The 27638-nt window shown below is 49.4% G+C and overlaps 2 protein-coding genes across 4 annotated transcripts in view; one reads left to right on the forward strand and one right to left on the reverse strand.

Moving 5' to 3' along the window:
• Window positions 1-8263: 8263 nt before the first annotated feature.
• Znf629 (zinc finger protein 629) lies at window positions 8264-17094 on the forward strand. Of its 3 annotated transcripts, XM_029559034.1 has the most exons (4): window positions 8525-8714; window positions 9263-9412; window positions 11146-11252; window positions 11402-17094. In XM_029559034.1, exons 3-4 carry the CDS (start codon window positions 11180-11182, stop codon window positions 13933-13935), a joined length of 2607 nt encoding a protein of 868 aa, XP_029414894.1. In that variant the 5' UTR covers window positions 8525-8714; window positions 9263-9412; window positions 11146-11179; the 3' UTR covers window positions 13936-17094. The 3 variants fall into 3 exon arrangements, with proteins under 3 accessions (XP_029414895.1, XP_029414894.1, XP_008822054.1); XM_029559035.1 differs by lacking the exons at window positions 8525-8714; window positions 9263-9412 and adding an exon at window positions 8264-8319; XM_008823832.2 differs by lacking the exon at window positions 9263-9412.
• A 1650-nt stretch (window positions 17095-18744) lies between these two features.
• The window catches only part of Rnf40 (ring finger protein 40), an 18191-nt gene continuing 9297 nt past the window's right edge, over window positions 18745-27638 (reverse strand). Inside the window, exons 14-19 of the mRNA XM_008823834.3 lie at window positions 27329-27478; window positions 26939-27151; window positions 26732-26857; window positions 23863-24003; window positions 23656-23757; window positions 18745-21209 (exon numbers count right to left, since the gene is read on the reverse strand). Of these exons, the coding sequence (XP_008822056.1) occupies window positions 21033-21209; window positions 23656-23757; window positions 23863-24003; window positions 26732-26857; window positions 26939-27151; window positions 27329-27478 (909 nt within the window). The 3' untranslated portion in view covers window positions 18745-21032. The remainder of the gene's footprint in view (window positions 21210-23655; window positions 23758-23862; window positions 24004-26731; window positions 26858-26938; window positions 27152-27328; window positions 27479-27638) is intronic.

The raw sequence follows: 27638 nt of genomic DNA on the forward strand, positions 1-27638 counted from the left end.
AAGTATTTGGGAACTTGTATCTAATCCTTAAAAGATTTTAGGGTTACCTCTTCAGAGGAGGGCATGTTAGAGTAGCCAAAAGCCCCATAAAAATAAATAAATCAAAGAAGAAGAAAGAATACATGAAGTTAGAAAAATGTGATGGGGAGATATGGGAGGAGTTGGAGGGGAGGGAGTGCGCATGGATTTGATCAAAACACCTTACCTTATATGCATGTATGAAATTCTCAATAAATTTAAACAAATTCCAGGTCAGCTGGGGCTACAGGGAGACCCTGTCTCAAAAAGACCAAAAAATTTTTTTTATTATTTTTATTTTATGGGTATGTGTGTACTGACCGCATGTGTGTAAGTGCACCTGGTTGTGCGATGCCTGCAGAGGTCAGAAGAAGGTGTTGGATTCCCTGGAACTGGAGTTACAGACAGTTGTTAGCTGCCATGTGGGTGCTGGGGTTCAAACCTGGGTCCTCTGTAAGACCAGTGTTCTTAAACACTCAGCCATCTCTCTAGCCCCCTGTTGTCGTCTTTTAAAAATATTTTATTATGCTGGGCATGGTGGTGCACACTTTTAATCCCAGCACTCAAGAGGCAGAGGCAGGCAAATTTCTGTGCATTCAAGTCCAGCCCGGTCTACGTGGCAAGTTCTAGGCCAGCTGGGGGTACAGGGAGACCCTATCTCAAAAAGACCAAAAATAATAATAATAAATATTATGTATATGGGTGATGTGTGTGTCACAGCATGCATGCAGAGATCAGAGGACCACTTCATGGAGTCTGCTGTCTCTCCTGCCTTTATATGGGTTCTGGGTATTGAACTTGGGTCTCAGGTCACCAGGCTGGCTCAGCAACGGCCTTGAACTTGTGTAGCAGAGAATGACCTTGAACTTCTGACCTTCATGCCTCTATCCTCAAGTGCTGAGATTATAGGCATCTGTCACCAAGCCTGCTTAATTCTGTGGTGAGGAACAAACCCAGGGCTTTGTACATGCTAAGCAAGCACTGTACCAACTGAGTGACCTCCCCAGCCTCTATTCAGTCTTTTAAATTCTCATTTTCATTGTAATCATCCCCATGCATGTGAGTTATTTCATTATAGTTTGGATTTGAATAGAATCTGCCTGCCTCTGCCTCCCATGTGCTAGGACTAAAGGTGTGCACCACCATGCCCAACTCCCTTTGTTGATAATTTCCTCTTTTGTAAATTTTTTGAAAAAAATTTTATGATGTCTGGTTTATCTCTTTTTTCTTTTGCTGCTTATGCCTTTTTTTTTTTTTTTTTGGTTTGAGATAGAATCTCAACTTAGGAGTTCCTCAGAAAGTTAAACACAGAATTATCCTGTGACCCAGCACCATCCATTCTTAGCTACATACCCAAAAGAAATGAAAACATACATCCACACAAAAAGTATTTGTGAATACTCACAACAGCACTATTCACACTTGAAAGGTGGGAACAACCTAAATGTTCATCAAGGGACACACACAAATTGTATGGGAGGGGTCTTCCTCCTCCTCCTCCTCTTCCTCCTCCCCCTCCTCTTCTTCTTCATACAAATTGTATGGGCGGGACTTCTTCTCTGCCCCCTCCCCCGCTCCTTTTTCTTCTTCTTGTTGTAGTCCAGGCTGGCCTTAAGCTCACTATGTACCCAAGGATGACTTTGAACTTCTGATCCTCCTGTCTTCTCCCAAGTGCTAGGATTACAGGTGTGCACCACCATGCTCAGTTTATGCTGTACTGAGGCTCAGGCCCAAGGGCTCATGCATGCTAGCAAACACTCTACCAATTGAGCTACAACCCTGCCAGTGTTACCAGTCAGGGTTTGGGGTTTCCATGTTCTTAGCCTTTTGGACAAAGAACTGAAAAGAAAGGCTAAAACAGATTTGCAAAAGTACCAGGATAACTTTTTTCAGAACAAGGCCAGTACAGATCAGAGAGGGATGTACTGGCAAGACTGACACCAGGCCACATGTGTGAAGATGCTCAAGGGCCCTGGTTATTCTTTGGCACTTCCAAGGTTTTGTTTGTTGTTCTGTTTGATTGTCTTTTTTTTTTTTTTTTTTTTTTTTTTTTTTTTTTAAACGTCTATTCAGGAGCATGGCTCACTCAGAGTCCATTAATTAGCCAGTCAAATACCATATGACATTTCAGTTAACAGATGACATAAGCAACAGGTTCAACTTTCTTTTTTTTTTTTTTTTTTTTTTTTTTTTTAATTCAGCATCTCCCTGTAGTCATGCTGACCTGGAATCACTATGTAGACTGGACTGGCCTCGATCTCACAGAGATCTGCCTGCCTCTGTACTAGGATTAAAGGGGTGTGCCACCATGCTCGGCCTTGGTGCTTCTGCTTATGGGATTCAAGAGAAGGGGTTTGGTTACTCGGGGTGGTTGTCTGTTTTAATTGGTAGATTAAATTATATATAATTTTTCTACTGTGCAAGTCCTTTCCCCATAATGCATCTGATTTTGATCATATGATGCCCAGTTATACAAGGGCATAAGATAGCAAATAGGTGGAGGAAGACATGGCTCAGTTAACAGCCCAAGAGCAGGACAGTCATGCTGTGCCAAGGGAAAGGTGTCTGGTGCCATGTGAGAAGGGATTCTTCAGGACAGCTCTGTGAGGGAGGCAGAAGGCTTGGCTTCAGATAGGACCAGGGCTCTGACATAAGGGCTTCCTGGATTTACAGGTACAAGCCAAGGTTCTTGGCAAAACCAGGAAGAGTTTGGGGACATGCAGAGTTTAAAATATTTTTAACTGTGCACGGCAATACAGTACTCCCCTTCAGCTGTGCTCTCTCATCCCTACACTGCAGGAGAGCATTGTTTCCCAGGTGTGGTCAGGTACTCCAGAAGATCAGGCTAAGTGTCACATGTGGTAGGAAATCACTCACATTTGTTGTAATGTGAATAGTGCAAACTGAAAGATTTCAACATGTTGGTTTGTTTTTTGCAGTGCTGGAGATTAAAAACTCCAGGCTTTGTTTATGCAAGACAATCTTCCACTAAGCAACACCTCTTAATAGACCTTGTTTTTTATGTTTATTTTTTTTTACAGGGTCTTCCTATGTAGCCAAAGCTGGTCTCAAACTTGAGATTCTCCTGCATCAGCCTCCAGATTTGCTGGGATTATTGGTGAGATTTTTTGTGTATGCATGTATTGCCTGCATGTATGTAAGTGCATCCATGTTGTACAATGCCTGAAGAGGTCAGAAGAGAGCGTTGGATTCCCTGGAACTGGAGTTATGGATGGTTGTTAGACACCATGTGGGTGCTGGGACTCAAACCCGGGTCCTCTAAGAGCAGTCGGTGCTCTTAACCGCCGAGTCATCTCTCCAGCCCCAATTCTCCTTTGTTGATAATGAGGAACACAGAGGTGTCCTGAAGGCTTGCTGTGGCTGGGGCAAGGAATGAAGGAGGTATTTCATAGACCTGAGTCCAGTCAGCTAAGGAGTACAGATGGCCCCTAGGCCTTGAGGAACAGAATGACTAGGTTTGCTCTAGGGAAACAGAGTTGTAAGTCTGAGATATGAAGCCAATGGGAAAAGAACAAAGCTGGGAGATAGTTAGGGCTGGTAGTTGATACTGATTTTGGAATCAACCACACTGAATAAGAGATTTTTGAGGAAGACTACAGGAGAGTACTCTGTGAGCCTTAAAAATGTACCATTGAGGAGCATCCTGAGGGTAGGACCTGACCTAAGAGGCCTCTGGCAGCCACTCTAGGCTTCTTTTGAGATAGGGTCTTGCTGTGTAGCCCTGGCTGACCTGGAGCTCACTATGTAGATCTGCCTAACCTCCAAATTGCCACAATTTTCCTGCCTCTGCCTCCAGAGTGCTGGGATTACAGACATGAAGCACCATGCCCAGCTCCTTCTGGAAGAAAGGAGTGACTGGAAGGAATCCCTGACTATCAGAGGTAGAAAGTCCTCCAAATGCTTTTGTCCCTCATTTGAGCATTATGTCCTGAAAAGAAGCCCTTACCATGCTCCATGAGCATATAACTCAGGAAAGGCCCCGTCCTTCCCCGTGGCAGGTCTTGCAGTGAGGCAACCATCCTGGGGCCCACAGCATCCATCCCCTCCAGCTTCAGCTTTTGGCCTTTGCATCCCGCCCTCTCTCATGCCAATTTCTGTGCAGCAGAGGGCTGGAGTGTATGTGTTGTAGGCTTCCAAGTCCTCCAGACATGGTTTTGAGGCTCCCTGCTCTTCTGCCTATAGGTCAAGGGCTGTGAACTCTCACTGCATAGCACTGATCACCTCTTTTGGGGAAGTAAAGAAATTCTTGCCACATGCTCAGACCAGCACTATGTCATTGAGCCTCCCATCCACTGAGTATAAGGCCTCCCAAAGAAAAGGAAGTTGGATCTCTATTCTGCTGGTGCAGGGCATGGATCAGGTTCACTCCAGGACCTCACAGCAACCTGGTATTTGGGGTATGAGGGTCAGTATTGATGGATCCTGTGGAAGTCATGGGAGTCATGACTGAAAAGAACATGGCCAGTGGTTTGTTCCTGAAAGGCATGGGGAAGAGTCACCTCTACTGTCACGGATACCATGCCAGCTGCCCACAGGCAAGAAGACATTGTGCTGTTGCATTGTACGCAGTGATGCTGTGTACATCACTGTTGCATTCAGTCACTGCTGCATATATTACTGTTGCATAGCCACTGCTGCATAAGTCACTGTTGCATAAGTCACTGCTGCATACAGTCACTGCCTTTGCCTCCCTAGGAACCCCAGGCTGTCCCTGGAGAAAGGTTTGGTCCTAACTGAGTTGCCCTGCTCCCCTGCCCCCAGTGCCTCTTTCCAACTCCTGGAGAAAGAGGAGGAGAGCATGGAGAGGCTGTGAGGACCACGTCAGTCCCAGACATATGCGAACTCATCTGCGCAGAGCTGTGGTTGAGAGCCATGGTTCTGAAGCCAGCATGTCTGGGTTTCAATCTGATTCTGTCACTGTATTTGGTACACAACTGACTTTCTCATTAGAATGGTAGGAATGTTGGTGTCATTCACTGTTGGGAAGGTTCAAGAAGTTACTGTGTGCCAGGTATGGTGGCACAGCACAAGGGAGGCAGAGGCAGGCGGATCTCTGTGAGTTCCAGGCCAGCGTGGTCTACATAGTGAGTTCCAGGACAGCTGGGGCTACAGGGAGACCCTGTCTCAAAAACACAAAAAAAGAAAAAATAAAAGTCACTGTGCAAACACTGGGAAGGTAGTCTGGCATACAGCAGGTACTCCACCAATGTAACTATCGAGAGACCTCATTCTCACAGCCCTCACATTTTTTACTCTGAACCTGGGTTGCATACACAGAAGAATCACAGAAGAATGTGGAAAAGACCATCTGACCAGGGACATGATGAGAGAACTAAGTGTGGACAAAGAAAATGTCAGAAAGATAGACTAAAGGGATACAGAACCAATCCCTGTAGTTAAATGGGTGTTGGAACATCAATGGGGAGGATATTCATAAGGGAAACCCTCTCAGCTCGAGTTGAGGGCACAGCAGCAATGACAGGAACTGGAAAGCCAGTGGTCTTGGGAGGAAGGGAACTGCTGCTCAACTACAGCTAGCTTGTGACAAGTGAACATTTGGGCTATAGCGTCACAACTTTGGATTTTTCCAAAGGAACAGGAAATTCACTTCTTTATGTGAATTTTGTTTTAACATACTATCTTGCTATGTTGTCCAAGCTGTTCTCAAACTTCTGGACTCAAGAGATCATCCTTCCACAGCTTCCTAAATTGCTGAGACTACAGGCACACACCACTATACCTGGCTTTTATGTGCTGATTGTTAAATATAGCAATTAATGCAGTTAAAACAGAAAGGAAACAAGACCTGTGTGGGCCTGATTAACCTCTTCTCCAAGCCTCCAGCCAGCAGCTTTCCTGTTTCTCCAGTCTCAGGGCCAGGTCTGGCTTTTGCAGTCTGTTCAACAAATTGAGTACCTGTTATAGTCACTGTTGTGGGCCCTAGGGACACAGCAGTGAATACAGGAGACAAAGCCCTGACCAGGCAAAGCTGACAGGTAGCTGTCCCTACCTCTGGAGGGACAGGTAGGGATGGACAGCAAACTTTAAATCCCCCGTCACAGGCTGTGAGGAACAGAGCAGGTAAGAAGTCAACAAGCAAAGGCCCTGTGGGTGGGAGGAAGTAAAGACCAGGGGCAAGCAGGAGATAATGGCTGGAGCGAAGATGGACTAAGGAAGGTATTACTGGGGAGCCACAGGAGGTAGATCCTGGCCAAACCTCTTCTGAAGGCCACACTCTGAACTCTACCCTTTTGCAATTTCTGACATTTGCTTTGTCCACACTTAGCTCTCTCATCACATTCCTGGTCGGATGGTCTTTTCCACATTCTTCTGTGTATGCGACCACACACACACACACACACACACACACACACACACACTTACTGGGGAGCCACAGGAGGTAGATCCTGGCCAAACCTCTTCTGAAGGCCACACTCTGAACTCTACCCTTTTGCAATTTCTGACATTTGCTTTGTCCACACTTAGCTCTCTCATCACATTCCTGGTCGGATGGTCTTTTCCACATTCTTCTGTGTATGCGACCACACACACACACACACACACACACACACACACACACACACACACCCCAATACTTATGCACTTGCATTTTGAGACTGGGTCTCCCCTGTGTAGCTTAGGATGGCCTCAATTCATGGTGATCTTCTTGCCCTAGGCTCCTGAATACGGGCATCATACAGCTACTTACTTCCACACTTGGCTTGAAACGTATTTATTTGTAGTTTGGGACAGGGTCTTCTTGCCATGAAGTCCAGGTTGTATTGAACTCAAACTCTTTTTTTAAAAAAAATTTTTATTTTATGTGTATGAGTGTTTGCTGTATGTTTGTAGGTGCACCACTACATGCAGTGCCTTTGGAGGCCAGAAAAGGGCATTGGATCCCTTGGAACTGGAGTTACAGGTGGTTGTGAGCTGCCGTGTGGGCGCTGGAAACCGAACCCAGGTCCTCTGCAAGAGCAGCCATTAACTGCTAAGCCATCTCCCCAGCCCCACTCAAACTCTTTAGTCTCCTACCGCAGCCTCTGGATGGCTAGACAGGTTTTTGCTATTATTAAACTTTTTCAGTGTAGAAAGGTCAATTCTTGCTCAACTCAGGTCTCCCCCACCTATGTTCACTTAAAAATGTGGCCTTACACATTTTGCCTCACTTCTCAGGCCTTGGACGCCTTGCCTGTAAAATAGTGATGATACAGAGTCCTCTCTCACAGGATTTCGGTGAGGAGAAAATGGGATATATGCTGGAAAAACTGGGGAACCCAGGCACCTGGGCCCTGGGAGATCACAGTGTGCCTTGTGTGTTTTGAGGCAGGGTCAGTAGCACTGGCTAGCCTGGAATATGTAGACTAGGGTGGACTCAAACTTGCTGAGTCTCACCTTTGCCTCCCAAGTGCTGGGATGACAGTGGTGGGATGCAGCACCACTTCTGGCTTCCTTCGTTTTTGAAGGTTTGCCTTGCTACAAACTGTGTTCCTTACCCTGAGATGCTGGGAATGATGCTTACCCACCTTGGCCGGGGACCCCACCCCCACCCCCAGTGGCTTCTCTGTAGCCACCCACGGCTTTAGTTTCCTTTTCTAAGGAGACCTGCACAGGAAGAGGTCAAGGGAGTACAGGCTGGTCTTGCCTTAGTTGTTGGGAGCTATTAGTGTAAGCACAGCCATTTTGTACACTGAGCTGTGGCAGGCTTGCTTGTTTACTTTATGATCATTCACCTTGACTCAAGAGTTTGTGTGTTTTGCACACCAGTACCAAATTGTTCTGCCAAGTCAGGAGGAATGTGTTGATAATTTAGGGGAGATGATTAAATGGTGGAATTCACAAGTATTTGACAGTTCCTTGACCCTCAGATAAAGGTGGGAAAAAAGAGCTGTTGAAGCTAATTGAGCCAAGCAAACGGTGGCGATCTCTGATGTTCTGCTGTGTAAGAAGGCTGAGCTGAAATAAACCGGCTGCAGTCTCTACTGACAGTCCTCCCAAGGATCTTTCTCTGTCTCTCGTTTTTTCTTTCATCCTCACTCCCCCTTTCAGGTGCTGTTCATCTAAGGCCGGCTGGCACCGGCACTTGGACTTTTAGCCTCAACTCTTACTTAAGCCGCTTCCCGGCCTGCCCTGCCAACCTCTGCTCCCAACCCCTAGTACCCAGCCCAGGCATACCAGCCCATCTCAGGGTTAGTCCAAACGAAGGCAGGCCCCAGACACCGGCAAATCTGAGATCCGGATCTACTGGGCGGCTGGCCGGAGCCCTGGAAATGAAGCACGGTTAGAAACTCGGAGACCCTTGCTGACCTCTGGGCTCCCCCAGATGCTGGTCTCGCGGGCTCCCACTTGACACAGGGAGAGGGGCATCATCAGCCACCTCCTGGCCACCGTTCCTGCCCCCCTCCTTTTTTCCCAGGCTATGGAAGGCAAAGGGTTAAATCCCATAGAGCTGATGTTCTGACTCCAGGCTAGAGGGGCCCGGGAAGCTGGGGTCACTTCCTGCTCCGTCCCAGTCACCCTGAACTGGTCCCCGGGTCCTCAGCCTGGAATCACCCCTTGAGAAGGACCCTAGAGTTCCCGGCATCTAGCCCGCCCTCCCCCCAGGCAGGGCATTTAAGGGGTTAAGTCCCCTGGGGCTGGATTCTGCCTTCCGGCTTTTCCCAGACCCCAGAGCCGTGAGTTTGGGACACCTGGGTTCCTGGGGTGGCCTGTAGGCTCGGGACAGCCGCCGGGGAACAATAGGGCCAGGGAGGCGGCGGCAGGCCAGGCCGAGCTCCGCGCCCCGGGGAGCCTGCGGGGTTGGGGGAGGGGAGGGCGGGGGGCCGCGGCCGGAGGATTCTGGGAGCCGCGCGGGGGTCTGGCCGTGGGGGAGGGGAGGCGTGAGCATGCTGGGAAGAAGGCGTCCGGCGGGGCCGGGGGCGGCGCCGCCAGCCGCAGCTCGTCGGGAGCCGGGCGCCCCCAGAGCTGGGAGTCGGGGTGCCCGCAGCGGGGGTCCCCATGTTGAAGCCCGGAGCAGAGGCGCGCTCGGGCGAGGGGCGCGGGGGCCCGGGTCCGAGGTTGTTTGCGAGCGGCTCGCAGGCAGGTCCGGCTGCCTGCTGCTCAGGGTCACCCCGGGCCCTCTCCTCCGTCCTCAGGGGGCTGCCCTGAAGACCAAGGCCGGCGTCCTTGGGCCTGGGCTGGTGCCCAGCAGTTCTCGTCTCCCCTCAATCTTTCTTACTTCTAGATGCTTGTGGCCTTGCCATTAACCCTTTCTGGTCTACCCCGAGACCCTAAGTTTGTCCTCAGTAAGCACAGCGGGACACTTTTAAAACCTCCCGAGGCGCCTCCAGTTGCCAGACAGAGATCCCCAAGCTCCTTCTCCCCCAAGACACAGGTGGGTGGAAGGGGATTCCGAAAGCCATCTTGTGTGTCTCTCACTGCTCTTTGGCAGTGGTCAGCTGTCTCTTCACCTGCCTTATCTCTCTGCTGCCTCTTCATGAGCCTTGTCCTCTTTGTCACTGTGCACACAGAACCTATCTACTTTGTCACCCAAAGTCTGGGTGCTCCCAAGGATTCTTTTAAAGTTGTGGATGTTATGAGAGCCCTGGCAGTTTGCTCCTGTGGTCCTGTTCCCTCAACTGGGAATCAGCTGAAGGACAGCTGAATGATTCCCCGAGAGGCTCACTCTGAACTTGGGTTCTTTTCTGACATCCCTTTGCAAATTGATCTTTAAAGGTGTTGAACCAAACAGGTTTTCCAGGAGCAAGGGGTGTCTAGCTCATTCAATCATCCAACAAAATATTTACTGGACACCTTTGCTAGGCATGTGATGATAAAGCATCAGTGAAACTGGACAAAGAGCAAAAGGAAGAGTCCCAAGATGAGACTGGAAATGTACAGTTTTGGGGACTCCATTACATAGAGTTCAGAGGCACAGATTGTCAGGCCTAGTCACTGGGTCCAGGTCCTCCTTTTATAGCCAAGGAATTTCTCTTCCCAGGAATTTTTTTCTAGCCCAGTCTACAGTCAGCAGGCTCTGTCTGAGCTTTCCTCCTCAGCAGTCTCCTGCCAGAGCCCACAAATATGAGTCTCACATGACTGCCAAGGTCACTTGGTCCTTTTAGACCCAGGGGCAAGCCAAACACAGAACACTGCATTTGTGGTCTTAACTCTGCCACTTCCTACTTGGAGAACTCTCCTCCAGTATTTACTAATCTGTGAAATGGACAACTTGAGTCCTGAATCTCCCAAGGAAGAGAAATGACGCCTAGCAGGCACCATGTCCTCCCCTGGGAGTTTTCTCCAAATTCATTCTCTCTCTCTCTCTCTCTCTCTCTCTCTCTCTCTAGTTATTGATTGGGAATAATTCTTCAGCTAGTGTTGTATATATATTGTTTGAGACACGAGCTCATGTAACTGAGAATTCCTGATCCTTCTACCTCCACCTCCCAAGTGCTGGGAGTACAGGTATGCTACCATGGCAAGCTTCCTGATTCCTGTTTCCCTCTCTAGAGTCTACTATTTGAGCCCCTGCCCTTAAATCTCCCCTCCCCCACCTCTATGCTGACCCTCATTCTAAGCTTGGATAATGGCAAAATGCCCTAGTCCTTTTGAAAGTCTCTTGTCCCCTCTGGGAAATTCTTTTCTTTTCATTCTTTTCTCTCTCTCTTCTTTCCCCTTTAAATGTGAGTCTCAGTTCTCTCTGGAGCTCATAAGGGAAAAGTTTATTGGTCTCAATTAGCAGCCCCATAAAGGAGGAAAATTGGAGTCCTAATGAGCTTCCTCTGATTTGCAAAGTAACACGTTTCCAGGCCGTTTCCAAGCCTCTGGGCGTCAGACTGTGGGGTGTGCACCTCCCTCTCCTGTGAATGTTGGATAGCTCTCCAGTTCCCAGTCTGGGTACAAAGGGTTATGACTGATGAGTTTTTAATTGGGCTCTTTAAATTCAGAGTTGCTTCACTGTGATCTTGAGATCTGGTCAGGGAATCAGGCTTTTGGGGCCAAGTACCCCCCCCAACAGGATGACAGGACACTAAAGTTCACAGACGTAAAGGAGGAGTGAGTTTCTAGGAGAGCAAAGCAAAGCACAAAGCCAGCTTGTGTTATGTGCCCATCTCTCCCTACCAGGGTCCCTGGAACCTTTGAAGTCCTGAGCTCTGGGATGGAGCCGGAGACAGTGCTGTGGGGCCCAGATCTGCAGGGTCCTGAAGAGAGTCCCAACAATGCTCCCAGAGGTGAGGGGCAAAAGAAGGGACTGTGGTCCTGACAAGACAGTGGCCCCAGTACAGGGAGGGGCCCAGATTCGGGGGAAACACGGGAGGGAAGAGAGACCAGACCCCATGTTCTGAAAGAAGATGGGGCTGGAGACTCTTTCTGTCTGTAGGTACCGAGAGTGGAAATGAAGAGGAGAAGTCTCAGCAGGAAAGTTCTGGGGAGGAGATCATCTTGGGAGATCCAACCCAGAGTCCAGAATCCAAGGACCCAACAGAGATGCCCTTGGAGAGCCCCTCCCAGGATGCCTCAGCCCCCCAGGACCTCCCAACCCCACTGGGTCCCTCCAACCCTTTGGACCATCAGACACCTCTTGACCCATCAGCCCCTGAGGTAGTCCCTCCTCAGTCTGAGTGGACCAAAGCCTGTGAAACTAATTGGCAGTGGGGGACCCTCACCACCTGGAACAACACCCCAGTGGTCACTGCCAGTGAACCCAGCCTGCGGGATCTGGTGCAGGGTCGCCCTTCTGGGGCTGAGAAGCCATACATCTGCAACGAGTGCGGCAAGAGCTTCAGCCAGTGGTCCAAGCTGCTTCGGCATCAGCGCATCCACACCGGAGAGCGGCCCAACACGTGCTCGGAGTGTGGCAAGAGCTTCACGCAGAGCTCACACCTGGTGCAGCACCAGCGCACGCACACGGGGGAGAAGCCCTACAAGTGCCCTGACTGTGGCAAGTGCTTCAGCTGGAGCTCCAACCTGGTGCAACACCAGCGCACGCACACGGGCGAGAAGCCTTACAAGTGCACCGAGTGCGAGAAGGCCTTCACACAGAGCACTAACCTCATCAAGCACCAGAGGTCCCACACGGGCGAGAAGCCCTACAAGTGTGGCGAGTGCCGGCGCGCCTTCTACCGCAGCTCAGACCTCATCCAGCACCAAGCCACGCACACCGGTGAAAAGCCCTACAAGTGCCCCGAGTGCGGCAAGCGCTTTGGCCAGAACCACAACCTGCTCAAGCACCAGAAGATACACGCTGGGGAGAAGCCGTACCGCTGCACCGAGTGTGGTAAGAGCTTCATCCAGAGCTCAGAGCTGACGCAGCACCAGCGCACGCACACCGGTGAGAAGCCCTACGAGTGTCTGGAGTGTGGCAAGAGCTTTGGCCACAGCTCCACGCTCATCAAGCACCAGAGGACCCACCTACGCGAGGACCCCTTCAAGTGCCCAGTGTGTGGCAAGACCTTCACGCTGAGTGCCACGCTGCTGCGCCATCAGCGCACGCACACGGGCGAGCGGCCCTACAAGTGCCCCGAGTGTGGTAAGAGCTTCAGTGTCAGCTCCAACCTCATCAACCACCAGCGTATCCACCGTGGTGAGCGGCCCTACATCTGTGCGGACTGCGGCAAGAGCTTCATCATGAGCTCCACTCTCATCCGCCACCAGCGCATCCACACCGGCGAGAAGCCCTACAAATGCTCCGACTGCGGCAAGAGCTTCATCCGCAGCTCTCACCTCATCCAGCACCGCCGCACGCACACGGGCGAGAAGCCCTACAAGTGTCCCGAGTGTGGCAAGAGTTTCAGCCAGAGCTCCAACCTCATCACGCATGTCCGTACGCACATGGACGAGAACCTCTTTGTGTGCTCTGACTGCGGCAAGGCCTTCCTAGAGGCTCACGAGCTGGAGCAGCACCGTGTGATTCACGAGAGAGGCAAGACACCGGCCCGGAGAGCTCAGAGTGACAGCCTGCTGGGGCTTGGGGATCCTGCCCTACTGACCCCACCACCCGGAGCCAAACCCCACAAGTGTCTCGTCTGTGGCAAGGGCTTCAATGACGAGGGCATCTTCATGCAGCACCAGCGGATCCATATTGGAGAAAATCCCTACAAAAATGCAGACGGTCTCATAGCACACCCAGCTCCCAAAACTCCTCAGTTCCGCTCCCCAAGGCTCCCTTTTGGAGGCAATTCCTATCCAGGTGCTGCGGAGGGTAGAGCTGACCCCTCAGGACAGTCCCTTAAAGTGTCCGAGGGTCAGGAGGGCTTTAGCCAAAGGCTAGGTCCACGCTCCTCTAAGTCCTACATTTGTTCCCACTGTGGAGAAAGCTTCCTGGATCGCGCTGTGCTTCTCCAACATCAGCTCACCCACGGCAATGAAAAGCCCCTTCTCTTTCCAGAGAGTAGGACTGGCCTTGGGGAAGGGGCAGGACCTAGCCCCTTCCTAAGTGGAAAGCCCTTTAAATGCCCGGAATGCAAAAAAAGCTTTGGCCTCAGCTCTGAGCTGTTGCAGCACCAGAAAGTCCATGCAGGTGGGAAATCCCAGAAGAATCCAGACCTGGGGAGGAGATCCTCTGTCCTGTTGGAGCATCTTAGGAGCCCCCTGGGAGCCAGACCCTACAGCTGTTCTGATTGCGGGGCCTCCTTCCTTGACCGACCGACCCTTGTCCAGCACCAGGAAACCCACACTCAAGAAAAGACCCCCACTTCGGAGGGTGGTCCTTCAGAGTCATCCACCTTGCCCACAAACCAGGAAGGTGAGAGAGACGCCTCTACCATGGCAAAGAGCAGCAGCCACAGGGAAGGGGAAAGCCCTAAGACTTTCTTGGAGGAAAAGCCGTATTTGTGCCCTGAGTGTGGAGACAGCTTCACAGAAGTTGCAGCTCTTCTCCTCCACAGGAGCTGCCACCCAGGGGTCTCCCTGTGAAATAGGTCTGGAGACCCAGGACCTCTTCTGAGAAGATTCGGGGAAAGGAGGACAACCCCATCAGATTAGAGAGAAGTGAAGGGTAAAGACCCCTGGGGGAAAAATAGTGCTTTTTGCATCAGCGATGAGAAACCCTATAAAATTGTTGGTGGGAACCACTTATAAGGCAGTAGAGAAAAATCGTTGGGTTAGAAACCCTATGAATACGTAGGAAAAAAAAAAAGCCCTTTAAGTCTGTAGCAGAAAATTCCTGTAAACCATAGTGGATAAAAGCCCTATTAACTGTAGGAAGAGGTTCTAATATGTCTGTAGACAACCCCAATAAATTGCATCAAAATCCTTATCAGAACCCTGTAGGGCTAGGGAGGTACAGGGAGCACAGCACAGTACTGACTTGGGAGGGTGACCCTCCCCTACTCTTTTCAGGGTCCTCTCCCATGAAACTATGAGAGGGAGCCCCTCTCCCAGCAGCCTTGGACAATTAGAAGAAAGTGCTTTGCTCAGCTGGGAAGTAGTATGGGAACTGGGGTAGAACTGGAAAAAAGAAAAAAAAAAAAAAAAAAAAAAAAAAAAAAAAAAAAAAAAAAAGAGAAAAACAATGAGGTGCTTTCAAACCCACAGAGAAGACAGAAAAGTCCGTCTCACTGCATGGGGTCCTTTAGGGTTTAAGGCAATCTTAGGTGAGTTGTGTGTGTGAGGACAACAACCCTGGAGTCCTTTATCAGTAAGCGCCCCAAAGCGAACAAAAAGCAAAACTGTCAAGCTGTGTTAAAGGCTGGAGTTTGGGGTATGTACAAAACGTTCTGAGTGTAAGAATATTGAAAAAATATTGAGAAACCACCTTAAATATTAGGATAATTTCCATTTGTTTGGGGGGAAGCAACCCAAGGTGGAGAAGCTATATAGATGGAACCCAGCAAACTCCTGGCTGGTTTCTCCCCTTCCTGGGAGCTTGTTAAACTTCAAGTGCAAGCAGATCCCAGTTCAGACCACCATGGTTCTCCTGAGACAGGCAGGACTACCTTTCCCCAGCCCAGCTGGAGATGTCTACTCTGAGAGGCCTCCGGGATTGCACACGGCCTCTGCCACATTCTCAGGTCTCACAATCAGGTTTTACCTGAAATCTAACTGCCACAAATCTTGCTGCAGTGGCAGCCTATTTCCTCAAATTCTGTCCTCAGTGGAAAGAACTGCTCGCTGCTAGTCAACCTCCAAAGAATAATTTCCTTCAGAGATTCAATGCATGTATGTGGTTGTCCTCCCTAGACTTCTACAAGTCTCTGAGAGCCACTTGTGGGTTCTCTGTGGTGACTAGGGACAGCAAGACAACAGAATAGACAGCTCTGATTAACCAGCAACATGACTTTAAACCTCAGCCTTTCGTGTGAGTCAGCCTGCACACAGTAATGGGTATCCTGACATGGCACAGACTGGCACAGATGCCCTGAAGAGGCAATGGAAATTTGACCACCTTCCTCACCCCACCTGGAGGCCCCTGCAATGGGGGTGACCCAACATGATCTTTGCCTGGGGAAGGGACAGGTTCCATCCCCCGGCTCCTCTCTCCTTAGCCAGAAACCTTTGGAAGGAAATGAAAGGATAAGAAATGCTCCCCTACCAGGCCCACCTCTTCTCCTTGGATACCACATAGTACTATACTAGACACTTCATCAACCCAGACAAACCTGTTACATGACTGGGGCTGTGTGACAGGAGTAACAGTTGCCCTATAAAATGGTTGAAGAAAAGCTTCTTGAAACATCCACAACAAAGATTTCCCCCTTCCAACCCTGAAGACCCTTAAAAGATGGAGAGGACTCTCTTCAGCACTGGGTTGCAAAGAAAGTATCCCCCAATCCAGTACTAGCACCAGTGACACATTGTCCTGGAGTAGAACTGAGATACCAGGGAGGTGGCTCTTCAGGAGTCCTGTGCCCAGAAAGGGTAACCTGGATTCCTACAAAACTGTGGAAGAGGCCTCTAACTTCATTAACCTAAAAGTTTAGAAAGTAGAAACCCATCACCCTTCATCTATCCTGCCCCCAAAGGGATGACCTTCAAATTTTAAAGGTCCAAAATTTAGACCATTGTGGGAGAAAAATGCCAGGCCTGCTAAGAAAAGCAGGCCTTACACAATTATGGGGAGAGCCTTGCTAGCATCCAATAAAGCCCAAAGTGCCAGGTACAGGAACACTGTGGAGACTGGGAGGAGTTTGTAAACTAACAAGTGATGATAAAGGGGGAGCCCTATAAAACAAAGTAGATGACTCCAAGTTTAAGCTCATTTGTCCCTCTCTAAGATGGTAGCAGAAACAAAGTTTAGAGAGAAACCCCTTATAAAGCTAGAAGTGGATTCCCTCAGGCATAGGTCTAATAGGCTGTCACCAGAAGAGTGCTGGGGGGCGGGAGCTTTTGGGGCTCAGAGGCCAGTCGGGGGGGAGGTGGTCAGTGTAGTCACAGCTGACTATAGTTGAGGACTAGGATAGCACATACATAGTAGGATGCTTGCATGCTGTGGGGACAGGTGAGGGCTACAGCCTTGACTCCAGGACTGAATTAAATGTGGATAGCTGGTGGATTCTGGGGCTTCCTAATAGGAAAGGGCAGAGACGAGACCTCTGGGATTGACCTGTTCTCTTGGCCACCTCCCTCTTAGGGCCAGCTGCACCTTGGGGGACTCTGTTGGCGGGACCAGAGCTCTTCTGACTGGATCAGGAAAAAGTCCACCAGAACTGAGTCTGGAAAGCATAATACAGCCGACTCCATGCCTGGGTCCAGAGTGTTCAGAAATGCCCCTGGGGACGAGCCCAACAACCATGGCATAAGGAGTCATTGGTGCAAGTATAGGGAGGGGAGGAACCAATCTACACTTAGAAACTTGAAACCGATGTCAAATAGGAACTCCAAAAGAACTGGGTATGACTCCTGAATAGGGGAATGTGAAACCATCATGACCAAGAAGTGGGGTTCTTTGATGCCCCCCCAATCTGAAGTGAGAGGCTCTGACTCCCTTTGCCCCTACAAAAGAAGTCTCGCTCACCTGATTTGTTCCTGTGGAGTGACGGGAAGCCCTACTTTTGAGTGTTGTGTGTTAATAACAGTGTTGTGTCACTGGTGGTCATGTTGATTAGTTGAAGAGAATAAAGGGAATAAGACTTCCCAGGTGTGCATTTGTTTAAATCTGGTTCAGCCAACAGCAAGCTCAAGAGAACTTGCCTTCTCCCAGAGCCAGTGTCCATGAGAACCCCAAAAGCTCAGTACAGTTCCCGAGTCACCTTTTTCCCAAGGGCTCTATGCTCCCTGACCAATGTTTGTGGAAGGTTGAGGAGGTTATGGGATTTTAAAATCCATACCCTTGTGAGAGACAACCAAGAATCAGGTAAACTCACTGTTGGGTGGCTGCCTGGAGGCTCTGGCACTGGCCAGCTTTACAGCCTCCTCAGTGCCACAGGACAATCTCTAGTTTCCCTTGAGTCTTGAGCCCAGTTCAACTTCTCCTCTGACCAGTCCTCCTTGAGGAGAGGTGGGTGGAGCCCTGGCTTATCATCCAGGATGCTAGCCCTTACTTAGGTCACCACCATGGGACAGGCTGAGGCTCTGGGAGGTGCAGCCACTTACTCAAGATCTCTAAGGAAGTCATTGAGGGAAAGCCAGAACGGCCTGGAGGTCTGCAGACAGGCTCCACACAAGTTTTTTTCCTTATGGCTGGTGCTGCTGGGGCCTGCTTGGGCTCCTTTCTAAGCTGGTTAGGACTACTACAAGGAATACTCAATGCCAGGCTGACTTCAGCACTGTCTCTCAAGTCTGGCCATGGGCCCTAAGTGAATACCTGAGGTCAACACTTGTCCATAGCCTGTCTCTGCCCATCAAGGACTCTTGCCTAAGGAAGGAAGGTGTATCCCCAATATTTCCTGTGCCTCTTAACAGATACCAGAGCAGTCTCTTTCTGCACCTGGAATTGGAGATAAGGTGGGATTTACCTTTCATGTCCCTGGGGATACATGAGGTTTATCAAGACTAGTCTCAGTGCTAGAGGTATCTTCAGTAGGATGAGTCACTCCAGAAAGAGAACAGGTACCAGAGGACAGTCATTCAGAGGCTTAGTGGACTGGATGACACTGGAGGAAATGACCTAAGGGTTGGTAAGGAACAGGGGATCCTCTGTATGGAGGCCAGGACTGGGGCTGCAATAGACAGGTCAAACAGTTGAGGATAGGCTTAGAGCAGAGGGGACTAGTGGAGGTACAGCTACAGAAAAGCAGCCAAAGTGGCCACCTTTGAGAAGCCTCAAGAGGAGTTGGCGTCATGGGAGGTGAGAGTGACATGGTTCCTCACGTCTCATTTCCCAGGTATGAAACTTGGTAAAGAACTGCAGGAGTTGGGTTTTAGCAGCTTAGATGTTATCATGGCCCTGGATAAAAACACATAGAAAGGAGTCTGGTTAAGGGTGAAAGAGCCTCAGAGGATCAGAAGACATTCAGCATGAGGATAACCAGATGAGTATACCCCAAAGACCTGGGGAAGTTTGGGGAGTTGTCCCTGTCACATGCTCTACTAGCTAAGCAGAGGCAGTTGCTGTAGCTGGTGCTGATAGGGATCATGTCCACCAATGAAGCCATCTGTGCATCAGTAAGAGGATAGCCAAGGTCATAGTTGACCAGAGATGAGCTGAGCTCCGACACCTGTGCAGGCCCTGGGCACCACAGCTATTTGAAACCTATGGAGGCTATTGGGGGCAGTAAAGGATCACAACTGGGTCAAGAGACCGGACTAGCCATTATGGACAGATCCTGAACCAGTGGGACAAACTGACAGTTAACCAAGGTTTATTGTTTCCATTGTTGCTGACAAGGCTGCAATAATTAGTCTAGGTACTGAGTTCCTGGGATCTTTACCCCCATTTTTTTGGCTTGAGGTGTGAAGACCCACACAGAACTTCAGGTTCCTCTCACTCATATGGGGGAGGGAGTTGCCTCTAGGGACTCTATCTAGGGAAGTGATGTGGAGTTATTTGCATTTACTTAAGGAGTCCATGTGGTGATGACGCCAAAAAGATCGTGCTGATTGACTAGCGCCGCTGCACAAGCCTCTCAGGCACTGGTTCTCTTCACTGGCTCAGGTAGCAGCATCGTCTCTATAACGCAATACCCTGCGTTTTCCCCACCCTTTCCACCTCAACACTGCAAGCCAAGCTGCAGTCATTTTCTCAGTGGTCCCATGTCATCCCCCACTGCAACCTGCGCTTCTGGGAGCGTCCCCATCGCTGCCAACTCCACACCTGAGGCCACCATCACCTGCATCTGTCTCAAGTCCAACTTGGTTCAGCCACTGCGGCTCCCCCCCGAAACTAGGTGGGGTCAGAAAGCAGCAAGGGCCCAGAGTTACCACTCACGCAGGACGCTAAAAAAAAGCCCTGGGGCCTTTTGAAGGCTCGCAGCTGCCAAGTCTGAGGCCACCACCATGGCCATGAATACCACACCAACACCCACGCTCGGCACAGGCCTCGGTGCCAGTCCCAGCGTGGCCTGGGTGAAGGCTCCATCCGAAGAGCCTACAGCACGCTGAATCCGCAAAGCTCCGCAAAGCTCCACAAGCTCCCGAGAGGCTGGCGGCCCAAGCAGGCTGGAATTAAATGTCACCCCGCTGAGGCGTCCTGGTCTGTGTGCCCATGAGATAGGCGTGGCCAAGGCCGATAAGTAACACACTGAGACTGGGTTCACTCCTGTCTTTGGTTGGAGCAATAGGAAAACTTTCTCGTCCTGGGCGATAGGGGACAACTCCAAGAATGCAACCCAAAGGTTTCTGTTATCCAAACGATCAATAACTGAGGAGGGGCATGGCGAACTTCTGCTCACAAGGCCTGGGGTGAGCCAACTAGGCACTATTTCCAGATGGGCTAGGCTCAGCTTTCCAAAGTCCAGCCAGGGCCCTGACAGTCAGGTCCTTGTATAACAGCTGTTGTGGAGGGCTGGAGCAGGGTCTCAAAGTTAGGCAGCCCCCTACTCCAGATTCACAACAACCCAAGGGACTGCTAGGTACTAGGTACAGCACTTAAAAACTACAGACTTAGGTTTGGACCAAGTGGACTGGTTGCTCTGTAGGCCTAGGGTTGGTTGTTTATTCTTAACAATTAACGGCCCATTCAAGACATCCCTAGAGCAGAGGCTGTCAGTTCAAGCTGATCCAGACAACTGTCATAGTTCTATCTCTCAGCCCCACTGGATGCTGCCTTTATTGCTCATGGGAGTTTGGGCAGATACTGCAGGATCTGGATACAGATGCCATGGGGTATCGGGCAACCCTCTTTGACCTGGAATGACTGGAAGTTGGTCCAGCAGCCGGTGCTGGGCTGTCCCCTCTTGGCAAGTTGTACTTCTACAGCAGTTTCAGACCAACAGGATGAAAGAGGGCAAGGACAAGGGCCAGGAACCCAAAGGAACCTGAGGACGAATGAGGTGGGGCAAAGTGACCTTGGGAGAGAAGTAGAGATTGGGAAGAGCCTGGTTACAAGAGAAATTGATGACCTTGGTTCAGCATTTGAGAGGTGGGCAGTGAGCACAATAAAGGCAGAGTTTCCCTGAATGGGGAAGATACTCCAGAGTGCACCTTCAGCTCGTACTACAAGAGGCATACCAGAGCTCAAGGGAACTCCTTAAGAAGGCTGAAGCCCTGTCCAGGCCTGGGGCAAGTGGATAAAGAAAGGCTCTCTAGGCCCAGGACCCAGTGACAAGCAAGGGATCACTGGTCTTCACTGTGGGTGTATAGACAGGTAAGTGAGCCTTTTCTTGGTGGAGAAATTCCCCTTTATGGGTAGGATGGGTCTGTCTTCCCAGTTGGAGCAGGGTTAGGGTTAGCTTCCAAGGCTACAGCTGGATGCTTTGGACTTGGGAGAGCCCCCTAGGATGCAGATCTAACCATCAGGAAAAAATGGAACTCAGACTGGTTAATCCTACCTCATCAGCATGCACCAACAGCCCCAAACTAAGTACACAGGGGCTGGGCTCATGGAGTTTGGAGCCACTGCACCTGGAATAGGGGGAGCTGAGGGCACAGCCCCTAGGGTAAAAGGGTGTTCCAAAGTCCCCTGAGATTTAGGTTCAGCTAATGTACACACGGTGGAAGTCATGGGCACCAAAGGCTGCATTGCACTTGGGGCACTTCCTCTGGCGGGCCTCATAGCGGCCCCGCACACACTCAAAGCAGAAAACGTGGAAGCACTTGGTAAGTACTGCATCCTTCTTGCGGGTGTTACAGCAGGGGCAGGTCAACCGCGCCTGGACAAAAACAAAAACAACAACTCTGGAACAACTCTTAACAGTGCCCAGACCACAAGACAGCAAGAGGTCCAGGCTAAATCCATCACATGGTAGACACTTCTAATCCTGACCATAACTTTTGAAGGTGGGAACCAGTACTCCACGAATGAGGAAAAGGTTCAGAGGCTAAGGTCTCAAAATTACAAAGTACCCAGGAATGGTGGCTCACACCTATAATCCCAGCATGTGGGAGGCCAAGGCAGGAGTAGTGCCATAGTTCAAAGTAGGTCTGGGAGACCTGAGTCCTAGGTCAGCCTGGGCCACATAGTAAGATCCTGTGTCAAAAAACAAACCAAAAAGACCCCCAAACAAACAAAAACCCTCCAACCCCCCCACCATCAAAACAAAACAGACAAAAAAACCTAGAGTAGCAAAGTCTGGATTCTCCTGAGGAGAAGGATCATAAGCCCGGCCTGGACTCTTCCACCTCTTGTCTTACTGGCTTTCTCTGGCAAAATCCCAATCTAGTCTGTCTTCTCTTGCACCTAAGTCACAGCTGGACATGGTAGTGCAATGAGAAACATGCTACCCCACCCTCAACTGGACCTACCCATGGGGCCTTCTCTAACCCTTCCCATCTGCCACAAGGAGGGTCTCCTCTTCAGCTCATCAGTTATTACCTTGACTTAGCACTACATGGTGTTTCTCTGGCCTGCCTCAAATCCCAACAACCTCCCTAGATCACTTTTCCCCAGTCCCCTAGGACTCTGCCATTAGCACTGGACGACTTCCTAAGCCTGTCTCCTCTTTAGCCCATGTCTGCCCTTTGAAAGTCCAATGGCTGCAAAGAGTAATCTCATTACTGATTCAGTGCCATGTTCTTCCTCACTGCAGTGGTTCAGAGTACAAGTGATCTGCTCTCTATCTTTGTTCCATCCAGGAACCTGTTCCCAAGTTCACCAAGTCCCAGGAGCATCCCTCCTGGTTTGGTTCATTTGCCTTGTTCACCCATTCCCGCCCTCCTCACCTCAGGCTTCACTTTTTCTGCCTATCACTTAAACTCTGAGATTCCTAAGAGGAGAATAATGTCCCTTTTCCTTCTCATGGCAAACCTCAATGGGTAACCAAAGTCACATGTGGCTTCCAACTCTGCTCCTGCTGACATATTCAACCCTTGCTCTCTATTTTTTGTTTTTGTTTTTTTTGAGACAGGGTGTCCCTGTAGCCCCAGCCAGCTGGCCTGGAACTATGTAGACCTGGCTGCCGTTGAACTCACAGAGATCTGCCTGCCTCTGCCTCCTGAGTGCTGGAATTAAAGGTGTGCGCTACCATGCCCGGCAGTAGCTCAGCTCTTTGCTTCAAGTGTTTTCCCAGCCTCTTAACAGGTCCAGAGATATCTTGTCCTCAACATCCTACTATTCATCACATCTTGTTCATAATCAGTAAAGGGACTTGCCATTCATCTAGTTTCTCAATCTAGGAACCCAGGAGTCCTCCCTAATGCCCCTCTTCCCTCATTCTAGCCACCTGATCCACCTTGAGTTCAGCAAATCCATCTCCTAAATATCTTCCTGAGCTCATTTACTACATCTGGTACCTTTGGCTTAGATTAAGTATTTCTACCTCAGTGACTACATTGGTCTAACAACTTCCCTGCAGTAGCCTTCTTCCAACCCCAATCCAGTCCTGCATCTAACCACTATCTTGGACAAAAACTCTTATGGAGCCGGGCGTGGTGCTGTGCACCTTTAATCCCAGCCCTTGGGAGGCTGTGACTAGAGACCCTGTTAAAATAACAACCAACAAAAACAAAACAAAACAAAACAACCAAAAACAAAACCAAAAAACTCTTAGAGCTGAGGATGCAGCTCAGAGGTAAAGTACATACTTAGCATGTATAAGGCTCCAGTCCAACCTCCAACAACCATCTGCTCCCCTACGCCCCACAACTCACCAAATAAAACAGTCTGTACCCTGCTTACAAGCTGCCAACCTGGTCCACATCCTTCAGGATCTACTGCTGCCCAATCAACCACCTTCACCTCCAATCAAAAATTGGTCTCTCAACTTGAGGCCTCCTGATCTGCTTTTCCTTTTATATAAACTCATCCCTATTCCTCTCAGCCAATTCTGACTCTGGCTTTGGGTTTCCCTTTGGTGACATTCCTTCCTAGAAGCCTGATGCTGGAACCTTCTATACTCTGGAGGCTTCCCTTGAGTTCCCATCATATCTGTGGCCTCTGCTATCACCTTTCTTACCTAAGCCCTCCCACCCCACACCTGGTTAAGCACTGTGCCTGCCACATAGCATACATCGAACGAATACTTGGCCACCTGTCTGACTCCACAGTGTTTTCTGTGGTTCTGCCTTACTTCCAGGATCCCCAGACTATCCACCCCACTCTCACCAGCCCGTTAGTACAGTTTCTGGGTTGACAGGACACAAGACAGCCCACAATCCCACCTTGTACTCCTTGATCTCTTCTTGCAGGATCTCGTCTGCATCTGCATAAACCTCCACCTTCCTCTGTTTTTCCAGTTTGCGTCGCAGCCGAGAAATGTCCTCCTGGAACAGCAGAGGCTAGGCTAAGGGTGAAGGGCCTTACCCTGGAACTGTGTGCCTCCCATCACGTTAGTAACCCTGGCCCACCAGCCTCACTAGGCAACACACCTGAGCCCTCTTGAGGTTGAAGCTCTCCTTCTCCCGAGCAGCCCGGCTCTCTGCCAGGCATGGCTGGATCTCTCGAAGCCGAGTCTGTACATGTTCCAGCTGTACCTTCAGGTCCTCTGCCAGCTGGGCTGCTTCTACAGCCTGCAATGGGTAGAGCAGGAAGGAGAGGACATGTGGCCAACACAGTGCACTGATTTGTTAAACATCCTGGCGACATCTGTACTGGAGATGGTCCTTGAGACCCTCAGCCTCACCTCTTCCTTACCTGTCATAGTATTCCCTCTGGTCTTTGAGCCTCCACCAGGTATTTCTTGTCCCCAACTCCTCTAACATGCACAGTCCCTTGGAACTCAGCTCTAACATCACCTCACCAAGGGGGGGCCCCATTATTACTCTTTCACACAGCTTTAGTTTCCTTCATAAAACTAAACCAGGTATAATGGCATATATTTGTAATTCCAGCACTTGGGAAGCTGCTGAGGGCAGGACCACTGACAGCTTTAGGCCAGCCCAGGCTATAATGAAAACTTGTCTCAAAAAGAAAAAGAATGATTTTTTTTTTCTTTACTTTTCTTTTTGAGACCAGGACAGAGGTCCACCTGCCTCTGCTTCTCAAATGCTAGGATTAAAGGTGTGCACCACAACACCCGGCAGAATGGGATTATATGTCATCTGTAACAGCATCATTTTATTTTGGGATTACTGGCCAGGAGGCCAGTACACCCTACAACAGCAGTTGTCAGCAAAAACCCTAGCATGTAGTAGGGGCATAAAAATACTGTTTAAGGGGCTGGAGAGGTGGCTCAGCTGTTAAGAGCACTGACTGCTCTTGCAGAGGACCTGGGTTCGATTCCCAACACCCACATGTGGCTACCAACTGTCCTTAACTCCAGTTCCAGGGGAATCTGAAGCCCTCTTCTGACCTCCACGGCACTGCATGACATGGGTGCACTCACAAACATGCAGGCAATACACTCATACACATAAAAATAGATAAATAAATAAAATATTAAAAAAAAAGTTTAGGAGCTTGAGAGATGGCTCAGGGTTAAGAGCACTGACTGCTCTTGCAGAGGACTCGAGCCATGTGGGGCTTTATTCCCAGCACCCACATGGCAACTACAAACTGTCCTTAACTCCAGTTCCAGGGAAATATGAAGCCCTCTTCTGATCTCTGCAGCATTGCACAACATGGGTACACTCACATATATCCAGGCAATATACTCATATACATAAAATAAAAATAATAAATAGGCCGGGCGTGGTGACGCATGCCTTTAATCCCAGCACTTGGGAAGCAGAGGCAGGAGGATCTCTATGAGTTCAAGGCCAGCCTGGTCTACATAGTGAGTCCTAGGACAGCTGGGGCTACAGGGAGACCCTGTCTCAAAAAGTCCAAATAAATAAATAAATAAATAAATAAATAAATAAAATCTTTCAAAAAATGTTTTAAAAAAAATACTGTTCAAGTGAATGAATTAACCATAGAAGAAAATACCCCATTTGGGAAAATAAGATGAAAAGTCAGTGTTTACCCCCATCCCTGCCCAGGCAGAGTTTCACATATACCTTAGCCCAGGCTGGCCTCAAATTCACTATGTAGCCAAGGGTGACCTTGAACTTCCCGATTCTCCTAATCTCTACCTTGAAACTAATGGGATTACAGGCGCCACCATGTGCAGTTTATATGGTGCTGGGGATCAAATCCAGGGCCTCGTGTATGCTATGCAAGCACTCCACCAACTCAGTTACATCAGCAGCCCATATTTTATGAGTGTATTGCCTGGATGTATGTAAGTGCACCCGTGTTGTGCAATGCCCACAGAGGTCAGAAGAGGGTGTGAAGTCCCCTGGAACTGGAGTTATAGATGGTTGTTAGCTGCCATGTGGGTGCTGGGAATCGAACCTGGGTCCTCCAGAAGAGCAGCCAGCGTGCTTAACTGCTGAGCCAACTCTCCAGCCCTGTATTTCTTATATTTAATAATACTACCTGGTAAATGGTAGGCATGCTTTTAATTTCACCACTTAGGAGACTGAGGCAAGAGGATCAAGAGTTCAACTCCAGTATAGTCCACACAGTGAGAAAATAAAAAGCAAGCAACAACTATGCGGCAGACCACTATTCCTAGTTGGCAGTTAATCAATGTTCTTTAAATTACTTTATTTACTGTGTGTGTGTATGTGTGTACATGCCCCTGCCATAGCATACCTGTGGAAGTCAGAGGACAACTTACAAAAGTTGTTTCTCTCTTCCTATCACGTGGGTCCCAAGGATTGAGCTCAGGTCACCAGGCTTGGAGACAAGTGCCTTTACTCACTGAACCACCTTGCCAGCCACAAGGAATTATTTTGACGTAGTGCCCTGGTGCCAAGAAGACATGGATCCAAATCCCAGCTCTACTTTAAGCCAGTTGACATCCCTATGCTCCAGTTTCCTCGATTCTAAAACAGGGAAAACAAAGCTATCTTGGTAGATTACTGTGAGTTTAAAAAACCAAAGACGCTGGACAGACGGTTCAATGGGTAAAGGGCTTGCAGTGCAAGCATGAAGACTGAAATTCAATTCCCAGCATCCATGAAAAAAGCAGGGTATGGCAGTGTTTGTCTGTAACCCAGTACTGGGACAATAGAGACAGGCCTTCATACCTACCCTCACAGAAGAGCATACTCATATATATGTGTGCACATATGCATTTCAAGTTCTGAGCACAAGGACCAGCACATAGTAAACATAGATACTTATGAGCTATCCAGAAAGAAAGAAGCAGAGCCAAGCTCCACTAACTGCATCAAGCTCTTCAAGCAGAATCAGAGGGGAATACATGAGTCTTTATCACTCAAATTGCTATCCCGAAAGGTCCAGCCTTACCTTCCTCTTATTAAGCTCCAGGGCTTGGCTGCGCAGTGTCAACTCCTTCTCCACACCCCCAAGACTGCCTTGCAAAGCCCGCTCCTTTTCCTCCAGTTTCTGCACAGTCAGCAGTTGGGCGTCCACCTGGGGATGGAAGGCCTCAGTGCTAGGAGGGCAACCTCTTCAGCTTCATTCATCTTTCAAGCACCACTGGGGCTGTCATACCTGGGACTTGAGGCCAAGAACCTGCTCGCCCAACTCATCCTTCTCCTCTCGAAGCAGCTTATGAATCTGGTTGGCCTTGATACGCTCTGACATCAGCTTAAAGTTGGCATCATCCTTTTCCCGCAACTGCTGTAGCAGCCGCCCATTTTGTTCCTGCATGTCCTCAAAAGCCTGACCTGTCACATCCATCTCTGACAGCAGAGCCTCCTCCTCCTGCAAGTGGGTAGGACAAGATGGAAAGATGGTAGATGAACAAGATGGCTGCTGGGGAACCCCAGAGAAAAAGAACATGCCCCGCGATCATCAAAATATCACATTTGCTGGAGGTACTTGACAGAGGGCTAAGAGAATTCCAGCCTTCAAAGGCAAAGAGACCACAGGGAATTTCACCTGCTTGGTGGCACCTAATTTGCGTTGCAGGTGTTCAATTTGCTCCTCTGCCTGCCGAATACGCCGCAGAGCATCCTCGTCTGCAATCTTCTTGCTTTCCCTTCGATCTCTCTCCTCCAGCTCCCGGATGCGGCTTCGAAGTTCATCTACCTACACTCACAAGAGGGGGTCCTCAGACACTGGTCCACATAGAGAGATCACTACTAGTTGGTCCACATAGTAAGAAAAAAAAAAAAAAAAAAAAAAAAAAAAAAAAAAAAAAAAAAAAAAGGGGGGGAGTTATTTAAAAAATTAAAAAATTTTAATTGTT

Source organism: Nannospalax galili, unplaced genomic scaffold (assembly GCF_000622305.1).
Source record: "Nannospalax galili isolate Female #2095 unplaced genomic scaffold, S.galili_v1.0 scaffold788, whole genome shotgun sequence".
NCBI classification, from domain to species: domain Eukaryota; kingdom Metazoa; phylum Chordata; class Mammalia; order Rodentia; family Spalacidae; genus Nannospalax; species Nannospalax galili.

Excerpts from the sequence above, each read along its gene's own strand:
- Znf629 (XM_029559035.1), top strand. The coding sequence starts at position 11,180 with ATGGAGCCGGAGACAGTGCTGTGGGGCCCAGATCTGCAGGGTCCTGAA. Across the intron at positions 11,253-11,401 it reads TCCCAACAATGCTCCCAGAG|GTACCGAGAGTGGAAATGAA; the intron begins GTGAGGGGCAAA and ends TTCTGTCTGTAG.